The sequence below is a fragment of the Bolinopsis microptera genome, chromosome 9 (genome assembly GCF_026151205.1).
Source record: "Bolinopsis microptera isolate Bmic1 chromosome 9, MBARI_Bmic_1.0, whole genome shotgun sequence".
Lineage (NCBI taxonomy): Eukaryota > Metazoa > Ctenophora > Tentaculata > Lobata > Bolinopsidae > Bolinopsis > Bolinopsis microptera.
In genome coordinates this window covers 5,451,003-5,471,429 of record NC_087080.1, presented here as the reverse complement: position 1 = coordinate 5,471,429, position 20,427 = coordinate 5,451,003, and the positions used below count along the sequence as shown (strand labels likewise).

At 37.3% G+C, this 20,427-nt stretch overlaps 2 protein-coding genes across 30 annotated transcripts in view; one reads left to right on the top strand and one right to left on the bottom strand.

Annotated features, from left to right (window-relative positions):
* LOC134820337 (far upstream element-binding protein 1-like) overlaps positions 1 to 20,427 on the bottom strand; it is a 71,927-nt gene that overhangs the window by 25,670 nt on the left and 25,830 nt on the right. The window lies entirely within an intron of this gene.
* Positions 13,060 to 20,427, top strand: part of LOC134820336 (laminin subunit gamma-1-like) — a 42,287-nt gene continuing 34,919 nt past the window's right edge. Inside the window, exons 1-13 of one of the 2 annotated variants that reach the window (XM_063830585.1) lie at positions 13,060 to 13,323; positions 13,487 to 13,643; positions 13,910 to 14,139; positions 14,412 to 14,601; positions 14,829 to 14,980; positions 15,154 to 15,264; positions 15,530 to 15,607; positions 16,533 to 16,700; positions 17,112 to 17,208; positions 18,429 to 18,553; positions 18,792 to 18,938; positions 19,657 to 19,722; positions 19,885 to 20,028. In XM_063830585.1, the coding sequence (XP_063686655.1) occupies positions 13,077 to 13,323; positions 13,487 to 13,643; positions 13,910 to 14,139; positions 14,412 to 14,601; positions 14,829 to 14,980; positions 15,154 to 15,264; positions 15,530 to 15,607; positions 16,533 to 16,700; positions 17,112 to 17,208; positions 18,429 to 18,553; positions 18,792 to 18,938; positions 19,657 to 19,722; positions 19,885 to 20,028 (1,912 nt within the window). In that variant the 5' untranslated portion in view covers positions 13,060 to 13,076. The remainder of the gene's footprint in view (positions 13,324 to 13,486; positions 13,644 to 13,909; positions 14,140 to 14,411; positions 14,602 to 14,828; positions 14,981 to 15,153; positions 15,265 to 15,529; positions 15,608 to 16,532; positions 16,701 to 17,111; positions 17,209 to 18,428; positions 18,554 to 18,791; positions 18,939 to 19,656; positions 19,723 to 19,884; positions 20,029 to 20,427) is intronic. The other variant, XM_063830586.1, reaches the window with a different exon arrangement.

Below are 20,427 nucleotides of genomic sequence, written 5' to 3'. Positions count from 1 at the left end.
GATAATCCATTGGTAGCTAAGAGGAAGAAGGTTAATATCAAAGGTATTTAGTTAAATTTTTTAAAAAGTTTGTAATTATATGGTTTCAAACGTAAAGTGTTCATTTTCTATGAATTTCTTTTTGAGATGCCCAGAGAGGCATTATTTATAATGTTATGTTATGTTATGTGGCGTGGCTTAAAAGAAGGAAATGAAGTGTCCGTTAAAACCTTCCACTAATATATGAAAGGAAATTTTTTAGGTCACCAAAAAAGTTGAACATTGAAATTGTCCGACCAAACATTTGATTATATATTTTGAAGCGAATTATTGGTGTAATCTTATAATATAACTTGACATGAAAGGCACTCGCATAAATTTGAAATTGTTCAAAGCTGATTGTTGATGCTCCGCAAAAGCATTACTGGGCGGATGATACTAGTCGTCTAAATTTATTCGAAGTAGCGCGCACCGCCAATTTTTTCTATTAAATATTAAAGTTTTAGAAAGAATTGAGGGAGTTATGTCAGTAATAAAGAAAAACATAATGATTACTTTTGGTTTCATCCTTTTATGGCAAAAAAGCGTTTTATAAATCTTTACTCCATTGGAAAGTTTGATTAGGGTTCTAAATTGTAAATAATTGACAATGAGATAGTTTTTTGATAAATCTTTTACAAATATTTTATTTGATAAATAATTAATGTTACTTATTATATTATGTATTATATATTTTTCATTGATACATGTTTCGGCGGCTTCGCGCGCGAAAAGTGGCATGCAACGTATGTCAACCATTTCATTCAACTGTGATCGTCGCAAATTATCATTTTTGCTTTACTTCGAAGCTACGACCTGAAGTAATTTGGTATTGTCAACAGTCAATTTAGTTCATAACATGACAGCAGTTCACATTGATTGACGATGTCAATCCATCGAGATCGTTTGTCGATGCTCGACGACGATGCGAAGCGAAGCAAGAATGCTAGTTTGCGCGGCGCGTCGAAGCGGCGAAGTCCTCCAACAGTTCACAACGTGACAGTCAATTTAGTTCATAAGATGATAAAATTTACGTTTTATTTTACTTATATTTTGTTTTACTTTTTAGTAGGTTATTTGGGACACGAAACATGTATCAATAAAATGGTATTGTTGCAATCAACTGCAACCATGTTTAATAATTGATTGAGGATGTCAATTAAAAAAATTTTTACTTCAGGGCTCGGCTGCGCTGCTTATAGAATAACGTTTTTCTCCACCTAACCATGTGCTTTCGCGCCACTGCGGGCGCGCTTGTTTCACAAGCGCAAGGGCTTTGGACATTGAATAGAGCAGACGTTTCTCGCAACAACTTTATTATTTTGAAATTGAAGAATCGTCTGGCCATAACTCATTTCGTTCGAATTACAGATTCACATTCACTTTCATTTTCACTATCACGCACAGTACAGGGTCATACCTCAATACCAAATTATTATAGGGCACAAGAACGAATTTGCTTACAATCATCAAAATTTGTTGAGCCCAGCAGCTTACTTCCTATCCTCTCTTCCCCCGTCGTCTGGAGCGTGTGATTTTTGTTGATATCCGAGCTCTTGTTTTTATCTTTTGGTTAACTTTCTGTGATTGGACTCGGTATTTTCGTCCCCGCCGAGTGGGACGATGCTTGCTCGCCAGTTAAGCTATACTTTAGATGACACTAATTTCTACAAACCACAAAATATTAAATATAAAATGTGTCCAGTATGGCGCAAATGCATAATTTGATAATTTCTCGACGCTGTCGTCGGGGTGAGAGTTATCTGAACCAACTGCATGCCCCTACGATTGCGTCACCACTGGTGAGCAAGCATTTGTTTGTTGTTTAGTTGTGTTGGAAGGGAACATTACTTGATTAATTCATCTATTAGGATTTTAATAACGATGAGCTAAGATATACCGTTCATCTTAGACTATTGGATCAATCTTATTATATGATTAGATTTTATAAACGAACCTGGCATACAAAAGATTGTAATGCGGAGGTTGGCTGGCTCTTCTATAATAAATACGACACTCAAACTTACAGAATGCTTGCTAGAGATAAAACAAAATATTATCAGACTATACATGCAGCATGAGTAACTTGTGGATAAGCCTTCGGTAAAAACGGATCCGGAAAAGTCAATGCGGCACTCGGGTTTTTGGTATTGTCGTCGGTATATTTGATATTGTCCATTATTTACGTTCTGCTTTCATAGTTCAAACAATAGTGAGTTCTAAATATACAGCTTTAAACCGATTAAGTATGAATGAATGAAATACCTGACTATCCGCACTCCTATAATTCAAAAGCATGAGTAACTCGTAGTGATGTACGATTTCTAGAAAGTTTAAATTAAATTTGGCGCTCACAGGTCTTCGTGATCATGTGATCGCACATAATGTTCTGTAAATGCGCAGGGCACCTTCAAGCTTAAATTATTCACCATACTGAGGCAGTCAACCAACGCGCGGCTTTATTTTTATGATATGATATGTTTTGATTGTTATTAATAAATACCAAAATTTAAATTTGTTTTACTTTAAAAAAAAAATTTGTTTTACTAACCACTTCGTTTGTAGCGCGGTGCGTTACTGTCAAGAAAACAACAATTTCAAGAAAACAACAATTTTATTTAGTATCAATTAAAGCAAACATAAATATATTTTATATATAACTAGCAGGACCTTTTTACCAGATATCTTAGGGGACTTGGAGTAGCAAGAGAATGGATAGAAGGTATATACCTAATACAAAAATACGTCAAAAAGAATCCAGGGTGATACAGGATCGGAGAGTGCAGACCGTAAAGTTTACGCACCCACCCTTGCCTCCTAAATTCTTGGTTGGGTAGGCATTTATGCGAACTTGGTCGTTTATACTCCAAGTCCCTTTGTTAAAAAATTAATAAAATTTATCTCAGGAGTTAACTTCATTCAACAATAATAATATCAATATCAATTTATCGCATAAATTTAACTATCGAATACAGGTTTGATTATCGAATATAGGTTCGATTATCAAATATAGGTTCGATCTGATATAAATTTGTAAAATAAAATATTTAATTATTAAAAACATTACATCAAGTGGTTAAAAATGGATCTGAAAGCTTATCAGCTTATAGTTCAATCATGATAGTAATATTAGGTGTGTGCTGCTGCATGTGCAATTTAATTACTGCAATTTAAAATTGGTTGGAGTCCAGGTATCTTTTAAGTCAGCTGCCTGTGATTGTACTAATAGTGCTTTGGTTCTCAATTTTATCAAGTTAATGGAAGTTTCTAGGCAATTGCTTGAAGTTAAAATTTTTTTATGAACTGTGTTCCAAAGCTTGGCTGCATTAAACAAAAAGGTATTTGATTTATTTAGAAGAATAACAGTTAGACTCGTTGCACGGTTTGAAATGTTGATGGCCTCATAAAGGGAGTATGGGCAGTGGTACTTGATAATCTTAGAGAATTCTAAAATGCAGTGATATTTGTACAAGTTTTGAGCCGTTAGAATTTTTAGTCTATTAAAAATGGGTTTTGTATGCTCCTTTTCAAAGTGTTTATGGTCTAATTTTTGCATACCATACGGTCTAGTACGTGCACATGTTGATTGTTTATCTAAATATGAGTCGAGATCACCAAAAAGGATCCTTACACAGTGCTTCTGTGTGATAAAAAGACTGTCATTTGATCGTTCTTTAAGGACAACGCCCCAAACACTTATACCATAACTGAGATGTGATTCAAAGAGAGCATTATATATTTTCAAATATAGTTCACCAGGTATCGAGTGTCGAATTCTACAGATTGCACCAGTCATGGACCGAAGTTTTTTACGAATGTAGTGCATATGGGCAGCCCAGTTTAACTTACTATCTATAACAATACCTAGGAATTTGGTATCCTTGACTTTAGTAATAACCTTACCATCGATGAATATTGACCTAGACTCATCTAGCAGGTTAGCAAATGGTCTGGTCCTTGCACAGGTCTCATCATATTCAGAGGCAGGTTTAAAATGGATGTAGCAACATTTAGACATATTGATATGGAGTAGATTACATTTCATGTAAATCGACACATGTTTAAGAACTAAGTTTGCTTTTTTGTATGTTGCTTCTCTAGATGGTCCCGATATAAAGATATTAGTGTCATCAGCATAAAGTACAAATTTCACCTCACTGTCAGAAAAACAGTTCACTATATCGTTCATATACAGTAGGAAGAGTAACGGCCCTAGAATTGACCCCTGTGGTACCCCAAATTTCACATCCAGTGTTTCTGATGGTACATCGTTATACATAACATACTGCTTTCTGTTAGTCAAATAGCTTTTAAGTAAGGTAAGTGCTGTGCCCCTAATACCATAGGAGTTTAATTTGCTTAGAAGAATGTTGTGGTCAAGGGTGTCGAATGCTTTGCTTAAGTCAATGAATATTCCTAAGACATGTTTATTGCCAGCTAGAGTCTTTGTAACGGAGTCTATAGATTTGTGTAGAGCATGAGTGGTGGAATGACCTTTTCTAAATCCAAACTGTGAGTCGGTCAGTACACCTTTAGATGTGAAGAAATTATAGAGCCGTTTGTAAATGATCTTCTCGAAAATTTTTCCAAATAAAGGTAATATTGATACAGGCCGATAGTTTTCGATACATTCCTTATTGTCTTTCTTGTAAATAGGAATAACTTTACCAGTTTTAAAAATAGTCGGGAATGTACCACTTTGTATACATGTGTTGTAAAGCCTGGCCAAGGTACCAGCTATAAGCTTTGATGATTTCTTTACAACAATTATTGGTATGTCACTCGCCTTGCCATTTTGAAAATCTTTGATCACCTCGATGATCTCGTCTTTATTAGTTTCTTCCAGATAAATGGAGTCAGATACTGAATTTGACATGAACTGAGCAAATGATTCAATTGGTTCCAGAGAAATACTATTGTTCGACAGTACATTTTTATTGAGATTACTTGCAAGAGATGTAAAATATTCACAAAATTTGTTAGCAATTATTCGTCTGCAGGTAACTCTCTGACCGTTTATGACAAAATCGTCCTTACATCGAGACATAGTTTTACCACGGAGTTCATTAATAACTTCCCACGTCTTTTTAGAGTTCATGCTGTACTTTTCGAATTTTCTAGTGTAGCACATAGCCTTTGCCATATTTATTGAGCTTTTGAGAAACTTGTCGAATTCCTTGTAGCAAATGTGCTTATTCGGATCCCCGTCAGGTAATTTTAATGTACAAGTCTTTTTCCATTCAAAATACAATCTAGCTTTCTTCTCGATGGAATTAATTAGGCCCTGGGTAATCCAAGGGTTGGTTATGCTATTACGTTTAGTGGTTCTTGGAGTTAGAAGTTTGCAAGACAAGTCTATTTTTTCTTGAAATAGCTGCATAAAAGAGTCAAATGTGTCACAACTGTAGTGGAACCTATCCAAATCGTTTTCTATTTCAAGACAGAGCTTCTCTAGGTTAGCATTACTATAGTCGTAGTGTATAGTAATTTTGTCTGGTGAATCAGATAGTGACACAGAGTCGGGGGAAAGCTTAACAAAAGTGAATATAGGGTGGTGATGGGAGATCTTGTCAGATATGACACCAGAGATAAGGGATTGGTCTAATACATTGGTGTGGATATTGTCAATACAAGTCCTGGAACAACCAGGCATATGGTGAGTTGGCACTGATATGGTTGGTATAAAGCCATTGTTAAATATTATTTCTTGGAATTTGTCCTCTGATGAAGATGGGTGGTTTAAAATGTTAACATTGAAATCCCCAAGGATATATACCTTCTTGCCATTCAGTTTAGAGAGAATACGTTCATATGCTTCGTTAAACAGTTCAAGTGATGCGTTTGGAGGACGGTAGATAACCCCTACAACGGTTGGGTCTTTCATATTGGTGATAGATACAAACAGTGATTCTATGTGCTCATTACAGAGAGATAATCCAGTAATCTTATTAAAGTTTAGAGAGTTTTTCAGGTAAAGACAAACTCCTGATCCTTTAGCCTTGAACTGGTTTTTGTCTTGACAGAAATAACGGGATTGGTAACACGAGGAGTATCCACTGAGCTTCTGCAAGACCAATAACAGAAAACTTGTGGTTTATACTAGACTGCTCAACTGCAAAGTTGTCAAAGTTTGTTGCATTCCCATCAATGTTGAGGAATAAAGTGGACATATATTCGACTGAATTTCCAGGCAGGGTGGTGGCATTCAACTCTGTTATGGAGAATGTTTTGCAGTTTTCAAGAATTTTTGAGCTGTTGTAGATAGATTCAATATAATTAACTGGCTCATCATCAATAAGGCCGTTGTTAGCAAAGTGGGGAGCTTGGTAGAAAGGGTTGTATCGAATAATATCGTTGGCTTCAATACAGACTTTGCAGTATATTTCATCTCGAAATTTGACTATGTTGTCATTAGTTTTGCATTTTTTGTGCATTATTTTGTCACACATCTGACAAATTATGAAAGGGTGTCCAGCTCGTACAGGTTTATTGCAGCAGCAGCAAATTTCGCATATCAATTTAACTATCATGACTGAAGTATAGATCTACGTGGTCGTGGGGAAAATCTGCCTCTAGCTTTGGCATTAACAACATCACTGAATGATCTCCCGTCAACAGGGCTACCAAATATCTTGTGAGCAAAAGCCCGGGAGAGTTTGAATATACCGTTTGATCCAAGGTGAATTGGGTCATCCGGCTTCTTATATCTACAAAACTGCTGATTCAGCAGACCATCTTCGTCAACAAAGCTATTAAAATCTAATGTACCTATTCTAGAATTGGTATCACAGTATCCAAATAAAAACCTGTTAAACTCCATAGCCCTTTCGTTCAGCAAGGAGGACCTAGTTGGCAGTATAGGTGAAACAATTATTTTAGCGTAAGGGCACAATTCACTTATAGTCTTGAGCTTTTTGTTCAGCTCATTTGCCCAATATTTAACATTCCCCCCATCATTCTTGATGTTGTTTACTCCACAATGAACTATAATGTTTTTATAACCTACACAAAGGGTAGGATCTAGCTTATCTATGGTGAAGCATTCTATTCTTCTTCCAGGCAAGCGGTGTCCAAATGTTCCTTTTCCAGACCCAAATCGGAGGTACCGGGTATTGGAGTCACCAATAATCAGTGTCGCATTGGTGCTACTGCTTATGTATCGGAAGGTGATACTATATCGTAGGTGTCTCTTTTCCGTGCTTTTGTCAATTCTGTGGTCCCAGTGAAACTGAGACTGTTTGCTCATAACATAGAGACTGCATCCCTCTACTGTCTCTACAATCTCCCCTTCAAGATCACTTTTTTTTGTGAACTTGACAGAGCATTCTCCTCCTAAGGATACTGTAAAGATGGAACTATCATGGACCAGTGACTGTTCGTTATCAGAGTGCTTAGGAAGGAAGCTGTTCTCGTCGGTGTATCGGTTTATCAGGCACTGGTTAGTCACTGATCCTGGGTGCTGATCTTTTATTTTAGAGGCTAGCTCAGCAAGAACCTCAGGGAGTTCTGTTGATTTGGGCTTTGCAGCTTTAGCTCCAGGGTAGTCGTACGGTTCGCCAAAGCTCAGAACATCATGGCCATTCTCTGAGTTGCCATCAAAGGCTTCCTTCTGTTGATTAAGGAAAACCAGCAGCTTAGTGTTTAAGTCTGTGTCTATGAAGTCCGGGACATACGACACAATGTGCTTGGACTTGGAATCCTCTGCACTTGCATGCTTCTGCGCATCCAGAAGGAGCTGTTCATTGACTGTCTCAGATGCTGCTGGTGACCCTATGTTAAAAGGTGGCATGGGAAGGTCAGGAGTGGACACATTTGATGATCTACTGTTTTTAAAACAGTTGATGTCTAGTTTTAGTTCAGCGAGCTTTGTGTTGATGGAGTCGAGAGTCCTAAGATGGCTATCATTGTCTCTCAAGTTTTTAATGGACGTCTGAATGGCTTCTAAGGACTTGTGTATGGAGCTTTCGTCTGAGGTAGTATGACCCATTAGAATGCTGGAGGGAGCTGACAAGTAGGAAGGGGACTTAGCATCGTCACATTTCTTGCCACTCACTACAGCACAAACATTTTCAGCAAGCCCAAGCAAGGATACTGTGCCGCGCCGCTCACTCAATGAGGCTTCTCACAGCTAGATCGGCGAAATGCGCTACTGGCTACTGTGCCGCGCCGAGCTGCGATGAATTGACATCGTCAAGTAATGATTAAACTCTTCGTTAGATCGGCAAGATGTACCAATGGGCCATTTCTTCTAGCGCGATGCACTACCTGGCCGCACCGCGCATATTCTCGCAACCACCATATTCTCGTCCGTAGATCGGTGAGATGCACCACTGGGCCTCGCCGAGCTAGGAAGGATTGACATCGTGAATCAAGGCCATTTCGAACTGCAAAGGATTGTCATGACCAATCAAAATCAAAATCAAAATCTTTTACAGCTCGTATTGCTCCAATAATCTTTTTGGTATTGCTGTGGTTGCGCGATAAAAATTATTTGATGTGTAGCCTGTGACCCATTTAATTAATGCATTGCGCTACAGCAACTAAACCATATTTTTAAAAAGAAAATGATTTCAAATGTATTGTAAAATAAATTACATTCAATTTCAGCAATGGCCAATTGGCTGACTATAAGGTCATGGCCTGAACAACCAATTTTTTAAAATAGTCAAGTGATGCTAAAGCAGAGCACAAATGTGTAATAAGTTAATAGATTAAAAACTGATTCATGTGATGCATTACGCAGAGCACATATAAAATGTATTGTAAATGACTTTCATTTTTGGAATGTTTCGAAAGAAGTTTTAACCAGTTTGTACCAGTTATATCAGTAATAAGGAAAAACACAATGATTATCTGTGGTTTCATCCTTATGTAGCAAAGAAACGTTTTATCATTTATAAATCTTTACTCCACTGGGAAGTATGAATAAATTAAATTTTGTAATGTTGTTTTTATTCATGATTAATATTTGATGAATTATTACCTTTAAATTTGATGGAGAAATAGTTATTTTTCCATGTAGTGTGATGATACTTGGTAGACATTAGTGATGATGTTACTTGCCCTAAGTCCCAAGGCCTTGCAAGACAATATAAACATCCTAGTCGACTTCTGTAACTCTATGGGCCTTGAAGTTAACATAAAAAAAACCAAGATTCTCATATCATTAATCATATTCTGCCCTCCTAAAAGAAAACAATCCTATGAAACATTCATTTTGGGAGGCCAGCCCATTCAACACACCGAAAAATACTGCTATCTTGGCATAATATTCCACAGATATGGATCTTTTACAGCAGCAAATACTGAACTGAGGGCCAAGGCTCTCCGTGCTCTCTATGGCCTCAAAGGCAATATCGTTAAAGATGCCCTCTCTCACCGTTCCCTAAACATTCTATTTGACTCTCTAATAAAACCGATCCTGCTCTATGGCTGCCAAATCTTATGTCCCCACTCAAAAACCATGAGATACCTCTCCAAAACAGATAGCAAAGCCAACTCCCAGCATACTCTCAAGTACATCTCACAAGACCACTATGAAAGATTCCACCTTAAGTTTATCAAGTGGTCCTTGTCTGTCCATTCAAAAGCATCAAATATAGGCTGCTGGGGCGAAAGTGGGCGCCACCCCCTCTTCTTTGAAGCATGCAAACTTGCAATAGATTTCTATAGTCGCCTTGAAAGCACTGAAAATGAACTTCTCTCTGCTGCATTTCACGAGCAGATTATACTGGGCCTTCCTTGGTACACCAACATCTCCAATCTTCTCACCAAATATAACTTCCCCCACTCATCCTCTTCAAAATCCAAGCTCTCTACCCAAATCAGTCACAACATGAGGGAAGAATTTATGGATACCTAGAAATCTGCCAAGGCATCCTCACCTAAATTAGAATTCTACAATCAAATTAAACATGATTTTGAACCAGAAACATACTTAGGAGTGGTTAAGATCCCTGATGCTCGGAAAAGCTTAACAAGGTTTCGTATTAGCTGCCACAATCTTTACATTGAGAGGGGCCATTACGAAACCCCCCTAGTACCAAGAGAACAACGATGGTGCACTTTCTGCTTTTTCAGCAAGGGGCTTAAGCCTATTGAGGACGAAATTCATGTTCTAACTGACTGTTTACTCTACTCCTCAGTTAGAGAAAAATTTAACTTCCACCCCAAAAATATTACTGACCTAGCCAGTTTGCTATCCGATAAAACACTAGACCCTACAAAATTTACTGCCACAGCAAGAGCAATCCATTCAATTCTCTCTGTGAACGAACATTTTACAGCCTACTATAAGAGCCCAGATTTCCACTCAAATACTGGCCAATGCATAATGCTATAGGACCTCAAAATAAGATCGAAATTTACAAATCTGATCTATTCATAGAAAATAGTATTATAAAACATTTCTATTTTATCCCTACACATTTGTAAATAACTAGAATTGTGTAACCTTAAATTATTTCAGAATTATAACTATTGTGAATTCAATAAAATAATTATCACTTTTGTATCCTTGTATCCTTGTATCCTTGTTATGTCATCATTTTTACTTTTACTTTTACTTTTATATGCTTGTCTATTTAGAAAATTATGACCAGTTCTGCTGTCTAATACAACTTGCCATATTTGATCTATCTACCCCTTTCCACACTTTCCTTCACACATCATATCATCCTTTTACTATAACCTTTGGTGTTAGTGGACAATTAGCAAATACTTTCAATTCGAGTTTTCATCTTCCTCAGTGCAGTGTGCATATGTGCATGCTTTGTATTGTATTGCTAAGGCATATGTAATGATCCAAGTTTCAATCACACCGAAACGTTGAGACATTCTTCCTAGAGGAATTTTCTTATTCAATGGAAAAACAATCTTTTCTTTTATTTAACCATAACTTCCACAAAAGGCTAAACATAGATAATATTTTCGTCAACTAGAAATGAAAGTTTGGGAAAGGTTTGTCTATGTTCTCATAGTGAAATCTAGCTATGCGAGTATTCATTTATACTATTCACTAAGACATCTAGGCAGCTGTTTAGCTTGCAGTTTAGTAGGTTCATAACGTAATTAAAATATTTTTAGCAGTTATGTCAGTATTAAGAGAAACATAACAATTATCTTTGGTTTCATCCTTATGCGGCAAAGAAGCGTTTTATAAATCTTTATTCCACTGGGAAGTTTGATTACTTGATTAGGTCTCCTCAATCATTCGAGTGGCCTGCACCAATGAACTCCCGTTTGTGACGTATCATCTCCCTCCAAAGTTTGCGGTCACTAGCCATCTCGCTCGCTCCTTCTAGGTCTATGTCAGTGTTTCCTGTAAACGCTGCAGCATCTTCCAGCAAACATTTCCTCCAGTTCTTTCTTGGACGGCCCCTAGATCTTCTCCCATGGGCAGGGGTCCAGTTAAGCAGGTACTTTGGAAGCCTAGTGTCTGGCATTCTGGTGACATGGCCAAACCAACGCAGGCGGTTTGCTCCTATGTACGTCTCTACTGGATTTATCTTTGCACGCTCCAGCACTTCAGTGTTTCTAACCCGATCGAGCCATCTTATCCTAAGTATTCTCCTCAAGCAACGCTGATGGAACACCTCAAAGCGATGTAGCTGCTTTTTGGTTGTGTTCCAAACCTCACTACCATATAACAATATTGTCAAAACCGCTGCCTTATAAATCCTGATCTTTGTATAAGACTGGATGTTGCGGTTTTTCCATATATTACTCAGTTGATTGAAGGCTCCGGAAGCTTTCTGAATCCTAGCTGACAGCTCACGGTCGATAGTACCGTCGCTGGAAATAATTGTACCTAAGTACGTAAAGTCACTAACTTGCTGCACTGGCGTGTCTTCAACAGTGATGTTCACTGTGGCTTCTTTCGTGTATGGCCGTTGAGAGGTTGCTTTACCAATGACCATAGCCTCAGTCTTTTTACCATTGATTCTAAGACCTCCCTGGGCACCATACATACACAAAAGGTCAGTTGTTTCTTGAAGACCTTCCTCGCTGTTATCCAGTACAGCCATGTCATCTGCATAATCTGTATCTAACACAGTGATATCATCAACAAGCGGACTGATAGATCTTTGAAGAACCGCTTCGTGGGACACCACTTTGTTGCTTTCTGTTCTCTCAGCAGCCACATTGAGGCAGACATTAAAAAGTTTGATTAGGTTTTAAAAATAGGATAATGTTTCGATAAATTTTTAATAAATATTGTATTTGATAAATAATTAATACATGTGATGATGTGATGTGATAAATTTTACTTTACTTTACTTTTAGCAATTTCTCGATCACTTCCAGGCATGTGGATGCCATGGGCTAGGTCACTAGGCTTCAATATGGTAGCGGTGTAACCTTCTTGGTGCTTCTTACATTGTATAAAATAATGCAGAATATTGTAACATTGTAGTGAAAAATATCACCAAGCTTTAAAAATCAGACCTGGTAAACATTGTTCAATGTCAAAGTTGTATTGACTATTTGTCGATTGTCCATCAGTCTCTTTCCTGGTATGAATCCATGGGTCTTTCTGGCTAATATAGTTGCAGTCAATACCAGATCTACACAGCAGGCATGGTGGACTTGACCCAAATTTCTGGGTCATATGCCAGTATGACCCATGGGACTCCTTATTCTGCCAGACTCTTGACTCACTGTCTGAGTCTAACAGGACATGAAGCTGGTACAGAGAGCATAGCTAAAGAATAAAACTCTGCTCATTATTCATATTAGTTAAGAGCTTCATTCACTTCATACAGTAAGCTATATAATATTATACAGTAGGCATCTGAAATCCTGTTATATCACTTATATGTTTCCAGAACACCCTCCAGTACAGTAAGCTGCATCGGTTTGATCAATAATTTCATTCACCATGATTTGTTTTCTTCTTCTTCTTCTTCAAATCATAACTCCCACAATGGAGACCTCAAATCGATCAATTCTTGGAAGACAACTGACAGGATCAAATAAACGAATGTGAAGAGTATGTTATTGCACACCTGAAGGGGACTGTTAATAATTATTCCTTATAATCATATCATTCCAGTGCCATGAAGGTATTCCTCAGTACTCTCCTGATATTTCTTTCTAAAGGAATATCAGCAGAGACTGGTGAGGGGTCATGTTACAACCCCGCTGGAGAAGCTGTGAGATGTATGCCTGACTTTATCAACATTGCCTTCCGAGCCCAGGTCTTTGCATCCAACACTTGCGGAGATCCACCATCACAATACTGTGTTCAGCAAGAAACTGGTGTTCCTAACTTGGATGATGAGAACTGTTACGAGTGTGACGCTGGTAAGCTTTGCTGCTTTATAACAAGTTTCATGATACATTTTAAATAATGCTTATGAAATTGTCTTGTTATCTAATCATGCATTTAAAAATAAATATAGGTCTTTTTATGATAACTTTGTATAACATTTTGTCTTGTTACTGATTAAAACTTGGTAATTTTCAGGTGACCCAGATCTCAGCCATCCAACAACATATTTGACTGACAGAAATGAGGTCGATAATCAGACTTCCTGGCAATCAAACACTTTGTATGATCAGAACATTGGTAACATGACATTGCACTTACCTTTCAACAAAAGTTTTGACATCGAGTACATTAAGTAAGTATAAAACAATACTAAAATATTGATCAAGGGCCCAATGCTATTTTAAGCTGACGAATGCTCCCATATTTAACTGGACACCGTTTTAAAAGGGGGAGCGTTAGTAATTTTAAAATTAAATTACCTGCTCCTAGTCCACAGAATATGCAGTTGTGTAATGTGTATGTCTCAAGTTTTGATTTAAATATAGATTCGTTGTAAATGTAAGTTACAAAGTATCATAAGCTCATCGATTTGTCTGGCTAACTTGATTTATCTTGCAGAATCGAGTTCCAAAGTCCCAGACCAGAGAGCATGGTGATAGAGAAAAGTTCAGATTACGGACGAAACTGGGAGGTTTATCAGTATTTCTCCTCGACATGTTACAAAACTTTCAACAAGAGGACTGATGAGGAGATTTACCCTTGGGATGAAGCTAAAGCTATTTGCACAGATAAATACAGTGAAATATCTCCACTACAGGGGGGAGTAGTCGCCTTCAGTCCTTTGAAAGGTTTTAGCAAATCTACTTATTTGATTGATTTAACATAAATAACCACTCGTTCGTTGTTTAGGGTCGAATGCTCAGCGAATTTAAATAAGCATTGGTATGTAAGTTGTAAAATTATTTTCGACCAAACCAAGCAATTTGCGATTTATCTTTCACAAAATTAAACTTAATTAAAGTTAAATCAACTAATTGAATAATTAAAATTAAACCAATTGATTTAAATTAAGTTTCATTGAAGTTAAATTAACCCTAATGAAAGGAATATTCCCATCCAGATCGTCCAGGTGCTAAAGAAACAGAGCAGTTGTTTAACAACCCAGCACTCCTTGCCTGGATGCGCGCAACAGACATCAGGATCAGGCTGATCAATCTCAACACATTCGGCGATCAGTACTTCTCAAATGCGAAGAACGAAGTAATGAAGACCTATTATTACTCTATTTCTGATCTATCAGTCGGAGGAAGGTATGTCAACTGTTCTGTTGAATATTCGTTAAAAACTGTTAAACAGGAAGATTGGGGAGTTAAATCAGGTCATTAAGGATGGGGCAGGTTGTTGATTTTAGTATATTAAGATTCTAGGTAGATTTATATAAGATGCAGTCAAACTGTGAGCTGAATTTACGTTCAGTTGCTATCCATATTGTATTATATACAAGCAAATTATTTCCGTTCATTTCATTTTCATCCAGATGCACGTGTCACGGTCACGGAGAGTACTGTACGACGAGCGCGTGTGAATGTCTCCACAACACAGCTGGCAAGAACTGTGAGCGTTGTCTCGACATGTTCAACGACCTTCCCTGGCGAGAGGCCACCACGGAGAATCCTTTCGTTTGTCAAGGTTAATAATAATTCATCCTTTGTTCATTTGCTTGTTGACTTTTGTTTCGTGGTATTAAAAACATTTCCATCATAATATTTGATATACTAACCCTAAACCCCAAACTAATTTCATTCTATTATTCAAAATCCAACATTTCAAACAAAATTGATGATAACTTAACACCCCTTCAGAATGCGACTGTAACGGTTTGGCTAGTCGATGTGTGTTTGATCAACAGGTATTTGATGATAGCGAGTCTGTCAGTGGTGGAGTATGTGTGGGCTGTAGGGCTAACACTGCTGGTAAGATTTCTTTATCCACACGATAAATCGTTCTCAATAAATCTTATTATTAGATTCGAATAATTCACCGTCTTCGCGGTCAATTCTATTAATATATTCGCATATTTTATGCAATGTAATTTTGGTTATATAAAAATTAATATACGCCCTAATCAGGGGTCAATCCGGTGTTCGAATTTACACACCATCTTAAATGCTTACGATTTATCTGTTACCTGAGAAACGTCAAATCCAACTGAAATCATAACCCAATAATCCTGACCAGGACAACACTGTGACGAATGTGCCCATGGTTTCTTCCCTAATCCTGAGCTTGCTGTCGGTCATGTTGACAGGTGTCGGGGTGAGTTTAAATTTATTTAATGACTTAATGAATTGATTAATTCATTGATTAGCGAGTTTCATTTCTAAGTTTTATTTCTGGACTGAAAGAACCGAATTGGATCTATATATTTGTATATTTGTAAAGTTCTTAGATTCCTCTACAGGGTCATCGAATAGTTTGACCGCCCTTGTTTTACAGTACACTACATTGTAGATGTTCTGAAGGAGTATCCTAAGATTCTTGATCTTTTGGCACAGGCACCCCTCCTCATTTAACCCTCAATCAAGTTTCCTATCATTCGGCTGAGTCGACCGAGGAGATCGCATAGATCCAATGAATCCTTAGCTACTCCCTAGACTGATATGAGTGACACTGGGATTAGAACCCTGAACCTTCTTTACAGAAGGCGGAAGCTCTAACCACTAGGCCACCCAGCCAAAAGCAAATAAATTGTAATGACTATCAAAATATGACCTTGCCGATAAAAAGTCTTGTTTCCCAACCTTTATAACTGTGACCTAATATTTTCGCTGTTATTATCTTCTCCGCGTAAAGATTATATCAGACCTAAACTAAACACCCCTTAACATTCCCGCTCTCCTTTATACTGCCTATATCGCGTGACGTATTATAACACCGTGTAACACCGTGTAACGTCTTGTAACACCGTGTAACGCACTGTAACGCTCTGTAACGCTCTGTAACGCCTGTATATAACGCTCTGTAACGCCTGTATATAACGCTCTGTAACGCCTGTATGTAACGCTCTGTAACGCCTGTATGTAACGCTCTGTAACGCCTGTATGTAACGCTCTGTAACGCCTGTATGTAACGCTCTGTAACGCCTGTATGTAACGCTCTGTAACGCCTGTGTTTAACGCTCTGTAACGCCTGTATGTAGCGCTCTGTAACGCCTGTATATAACGCCCTCTTTCCTCCACAGCTTGCCAGTGCAACGTATACGGAAGTGTGGGCGATGGAGCGTGTACCCAGACTCTCGATGTTAACAGAGGACTCAGTTTCGGAGACTGTCAGTGTAAACCTAATGTTTTGGGTGTTAACTGTGACACGTGCGCTGACGGTTATCATTCCCTTCAAGAGGGCTGTCTTAGTAAGTGGAGAATGGAGATGTTATTCATTTTACAAGTTAACTTTCTGTATTATATATTTATGGTTTTTTTCTTTTCTTCGGTAAGATCATGCTCTACACTGCTTATTCATCCGATGCTAGTTACAACTTATAATTGGAACCTGCAAAGACACGATTCTGAGCAATAACTGATGAGTAAAGGGGAGACAATTATTGAAGATTGTTGCGCTCAAATTAACTTGAATATACCTGAAGATTCTGAACCCGATTAACATGTCATTTGAAAGATTCTTAAACATACAAAAATATCTTATCAATTATATGTTTCCAGGACCCCCTTCAGTACATTTATCCGACTAAACAACCAATGGTTTGATTTCTCTCATTTCAAATTTTCATGAATGTATTTCTGTAACTCGTTTTTCTTTTTAGGGTGTGACTGTGATCCTGTCGGAACAAAGGGCAACCACAAACTTTGTGATAAAGCTACTGGACAATGTCGGTGCAGAAACAACATTGCTGGACTACAGTTAGTTTCTTATCTTGTTTCTTATCTTGATTTCAATGATCGAGTGTCTTCTTATGTCATTGACTTGCTCAGCTTGAAGATGATTTACTTGATGATGCAATTTGAATCATCTACAAACAAGGAAAGACAACTCATCTCGCAATAACACAGTTTATTACAAACCTCAAACTGGTACAGTGTGTACCAGCTTGTGTGTGCCAGTGAAGCCACCTGTTTATGAAAGTTGTAGCAGTCAGTTCAATTAAGAGTGCTTGCAACGTTCAAACTGTACAACATGGAACCTCAGTAATGTAGACTACTTAATTACTTAATTCTATTGCTTAATTACTACAACAGTTGTAGTAGCATGCATGCTTCTATTTCTGTTAAATTACAAAGCTTTAACTGAAAGCCCCCTATCTAAACCGGGAGTTGGATTTTATCGTTTAAAAATCCAAATTTGATTAAAATGTACTTAATTAATGAATATTATGTGGGGACTATTTTAACATTTTAAAACTTGTTACCGAATTAGAGCCTAAGAAAATAAGAACCTGATACCAAGTTTCTCATATGGAAAGTCGATATGAGCTGTAAGCATTCCTGAATAAAAAGGAGACCTCACAAAATTATGACTGGAAATTTCACAAAGTTACAGTGACACATTTTTGTGTAAATGAAGATTATAATGGATCTGCATGATACGCCGTCTTCTCGATCAATTCTATTATTATATTCGCATATTCAATGCAATGTAAATACAGATTCGCAAAGGTTATTGAAAAACAGTGATACTCTTTTAATGATAAATAGTACGGAATTTACACAAACCTTCAATATTCATAGTCCAAGTTTACTCCTTTTCTTTTACATTCGTCACAATAAGGCGTGGCTGATGGCATTAAGTCATGACCTATCCCAGATATTATTTAACCCGGAATCAGGGTTCAAGCTAATCACTTCCTTAAATCATCGCTGTTATTGCAAGCCTTTATCATAAAAAACGATACTCTGTGTACAGGTAGAAAATGACGTCTCGGATTGGAGACTTAACTCTCCAAGCCTCGACAAATGAATGAGCTCACAACAGATCACGGATCACTCAACCCCTTCACCATCATTGACAATTTCAGAATAACTCTTTACAATTTTTTCTTGATAAACAAGTAAAGTAACCACCCACAACTTTCATAAAAAAGAAAAATTCATAGAAAAAAGATGTCTGAAACCGCCTCCCCCAGGTGTAACGAGTGTCTACCTGGATATTACGGATATCTGACCGGTTGTGAGCCTTGTTCCTGTAACCTTGCGGGATCCTTCTCGAAGGAATGCGACCAAGATAGTGGGCAGTGTCAGTGCAGAGACGGTAAGTTGACTGCTCCTTCAAAGATTTAGCCAGCTTTGAGGAGAGTGCATCAACAGCGCAGTTACAGCTCTTGTATTTTGAGAGAACGTGAAATTTGTCTGTCTTTATTGATTTTAAGATATCTAAACGTATTGCTATTTATTTAAATATGAATTTGAGTAATATTTTGTCAAAAATTGATTTTCTTTCAGATCTCTGGTGGTAAACACTCAACAATTTCTTAAACATATTTCCCCAGGCTACGAAGGAAAGGAATGTGCCAATGTAGAACAGGGCACTTTTATCCCGGACATGGGATCCCTTGTTATCCAGCCAGCCGAGAGCGACAATCTCATCGACGGTGGTGACGGTGATAGTGAAGACAGTACTAGCACATCAACCATGCGTAAGTTTCCGTGTAGTACGAAATGTCCTTATATGGGCATCCTTAAATGGGCATCCATAGTCTATTCTATTTTATCTATTCTGGTTATGTTTTTGTACATGTCGTGAAGATAAAGTTCAATTCTTTGAGCTTCATATGAAATCGCTGATTAGTAATTGCTGAGCTTTTAGATTATCAAAAAAGGATCTTAACGTTATTCTTTAAAATCTTTCTTAAACATCTTTAATATTATTCTTTTATTGATGATAAAATTCAATTCTTTGAGCTTCACATGAAATCGCTGATTAATAATTGCTGAGCTTTAAGATTATCAAAAAAGGATCTTAACGTTATTCTTTAAAATCATTCTTAAACATCTTTAATATTATTCTTTTATTGATTAATTCATCGACTTTGTAATCATAAGTCAGGAAATAATTAGTCTCTGGTCACGATTCTCTTCAGATTCATAAGGGAAATCAAGTAATAGCACATTCAGTTTTTGGTTTAGTTTTTTATTAATAATTTAGCCCCTGATCGCATTGGTAAAACATCAACTCCTTTCCATTATTAATTAATTAATTAAGTCAATTCTACCCGTGAAGTTACTTCTTCGATGGTACTTTTAAGATCGCCAATGGAAGTTATAGTCCCCAAGATCACATTTTTTGCATAAATTCATAGTTACTTCTGCTCGATTCTCATCATAAGTGTCGGTAGATTACACTAATTATTGCAGCTTATGACACCCTGGACCCTGATGTGAATCCTGATGGAACCGCAACAACACCTACACCAGCTGGTCGTACGTAATTTTATCGTTAGGAAAAGAAAAATTTAAAGAAAAAAGGAAAATTGAGTTCAGAAACATACTAATCCATGGATTTTTCTGAAATTCTGAGAGGTGGCGTACACTATACAGCAGCCGATCTGTTGGTTGACAGTTAAAATATTTTCAATTGTTCAGCTTCTCTGGACAATATTGAAGACATGCGGACGTCTGAGGGTCCTAGTTCAGGAAATGATAATCTAGAGGGCCAACCTACTAAGGATCCTAGTGATAATAATGGTGGTAAAAATAAAGGTGATAAAAAGAATAAAGATAAAAAGAGTACGTATTTACGTGAATCTGTCCCTTAGTAAAACTTAGTAAACAATCTTGAGTTTGATCGGATTGTTGTTTCTTCGGCATAAAACTCGAGCTGCCATTATATATATATCTATCGTTATCTTCTCTGCCTATTGTATACTATCGTAATGGGGTTTGACACCCGGTGGCTGTAATCTGAAATCCTTTTATAGTCAATAATCTGTATGAATGTAATGGAAACATGGCGATCTTTTAACTATCTAGTATCTATTTCGTGTATACTATCAGTTCATTGAAGTTGTGGTTATATCGAACAACTACCGATTCTTTTCATTTAATTCATCATCTAACGTTCCATTGAAATGAATGAAGCTTTTTTATGTGCGTAATGGGAGGGAAATTTACAATTCTCCTATTTGT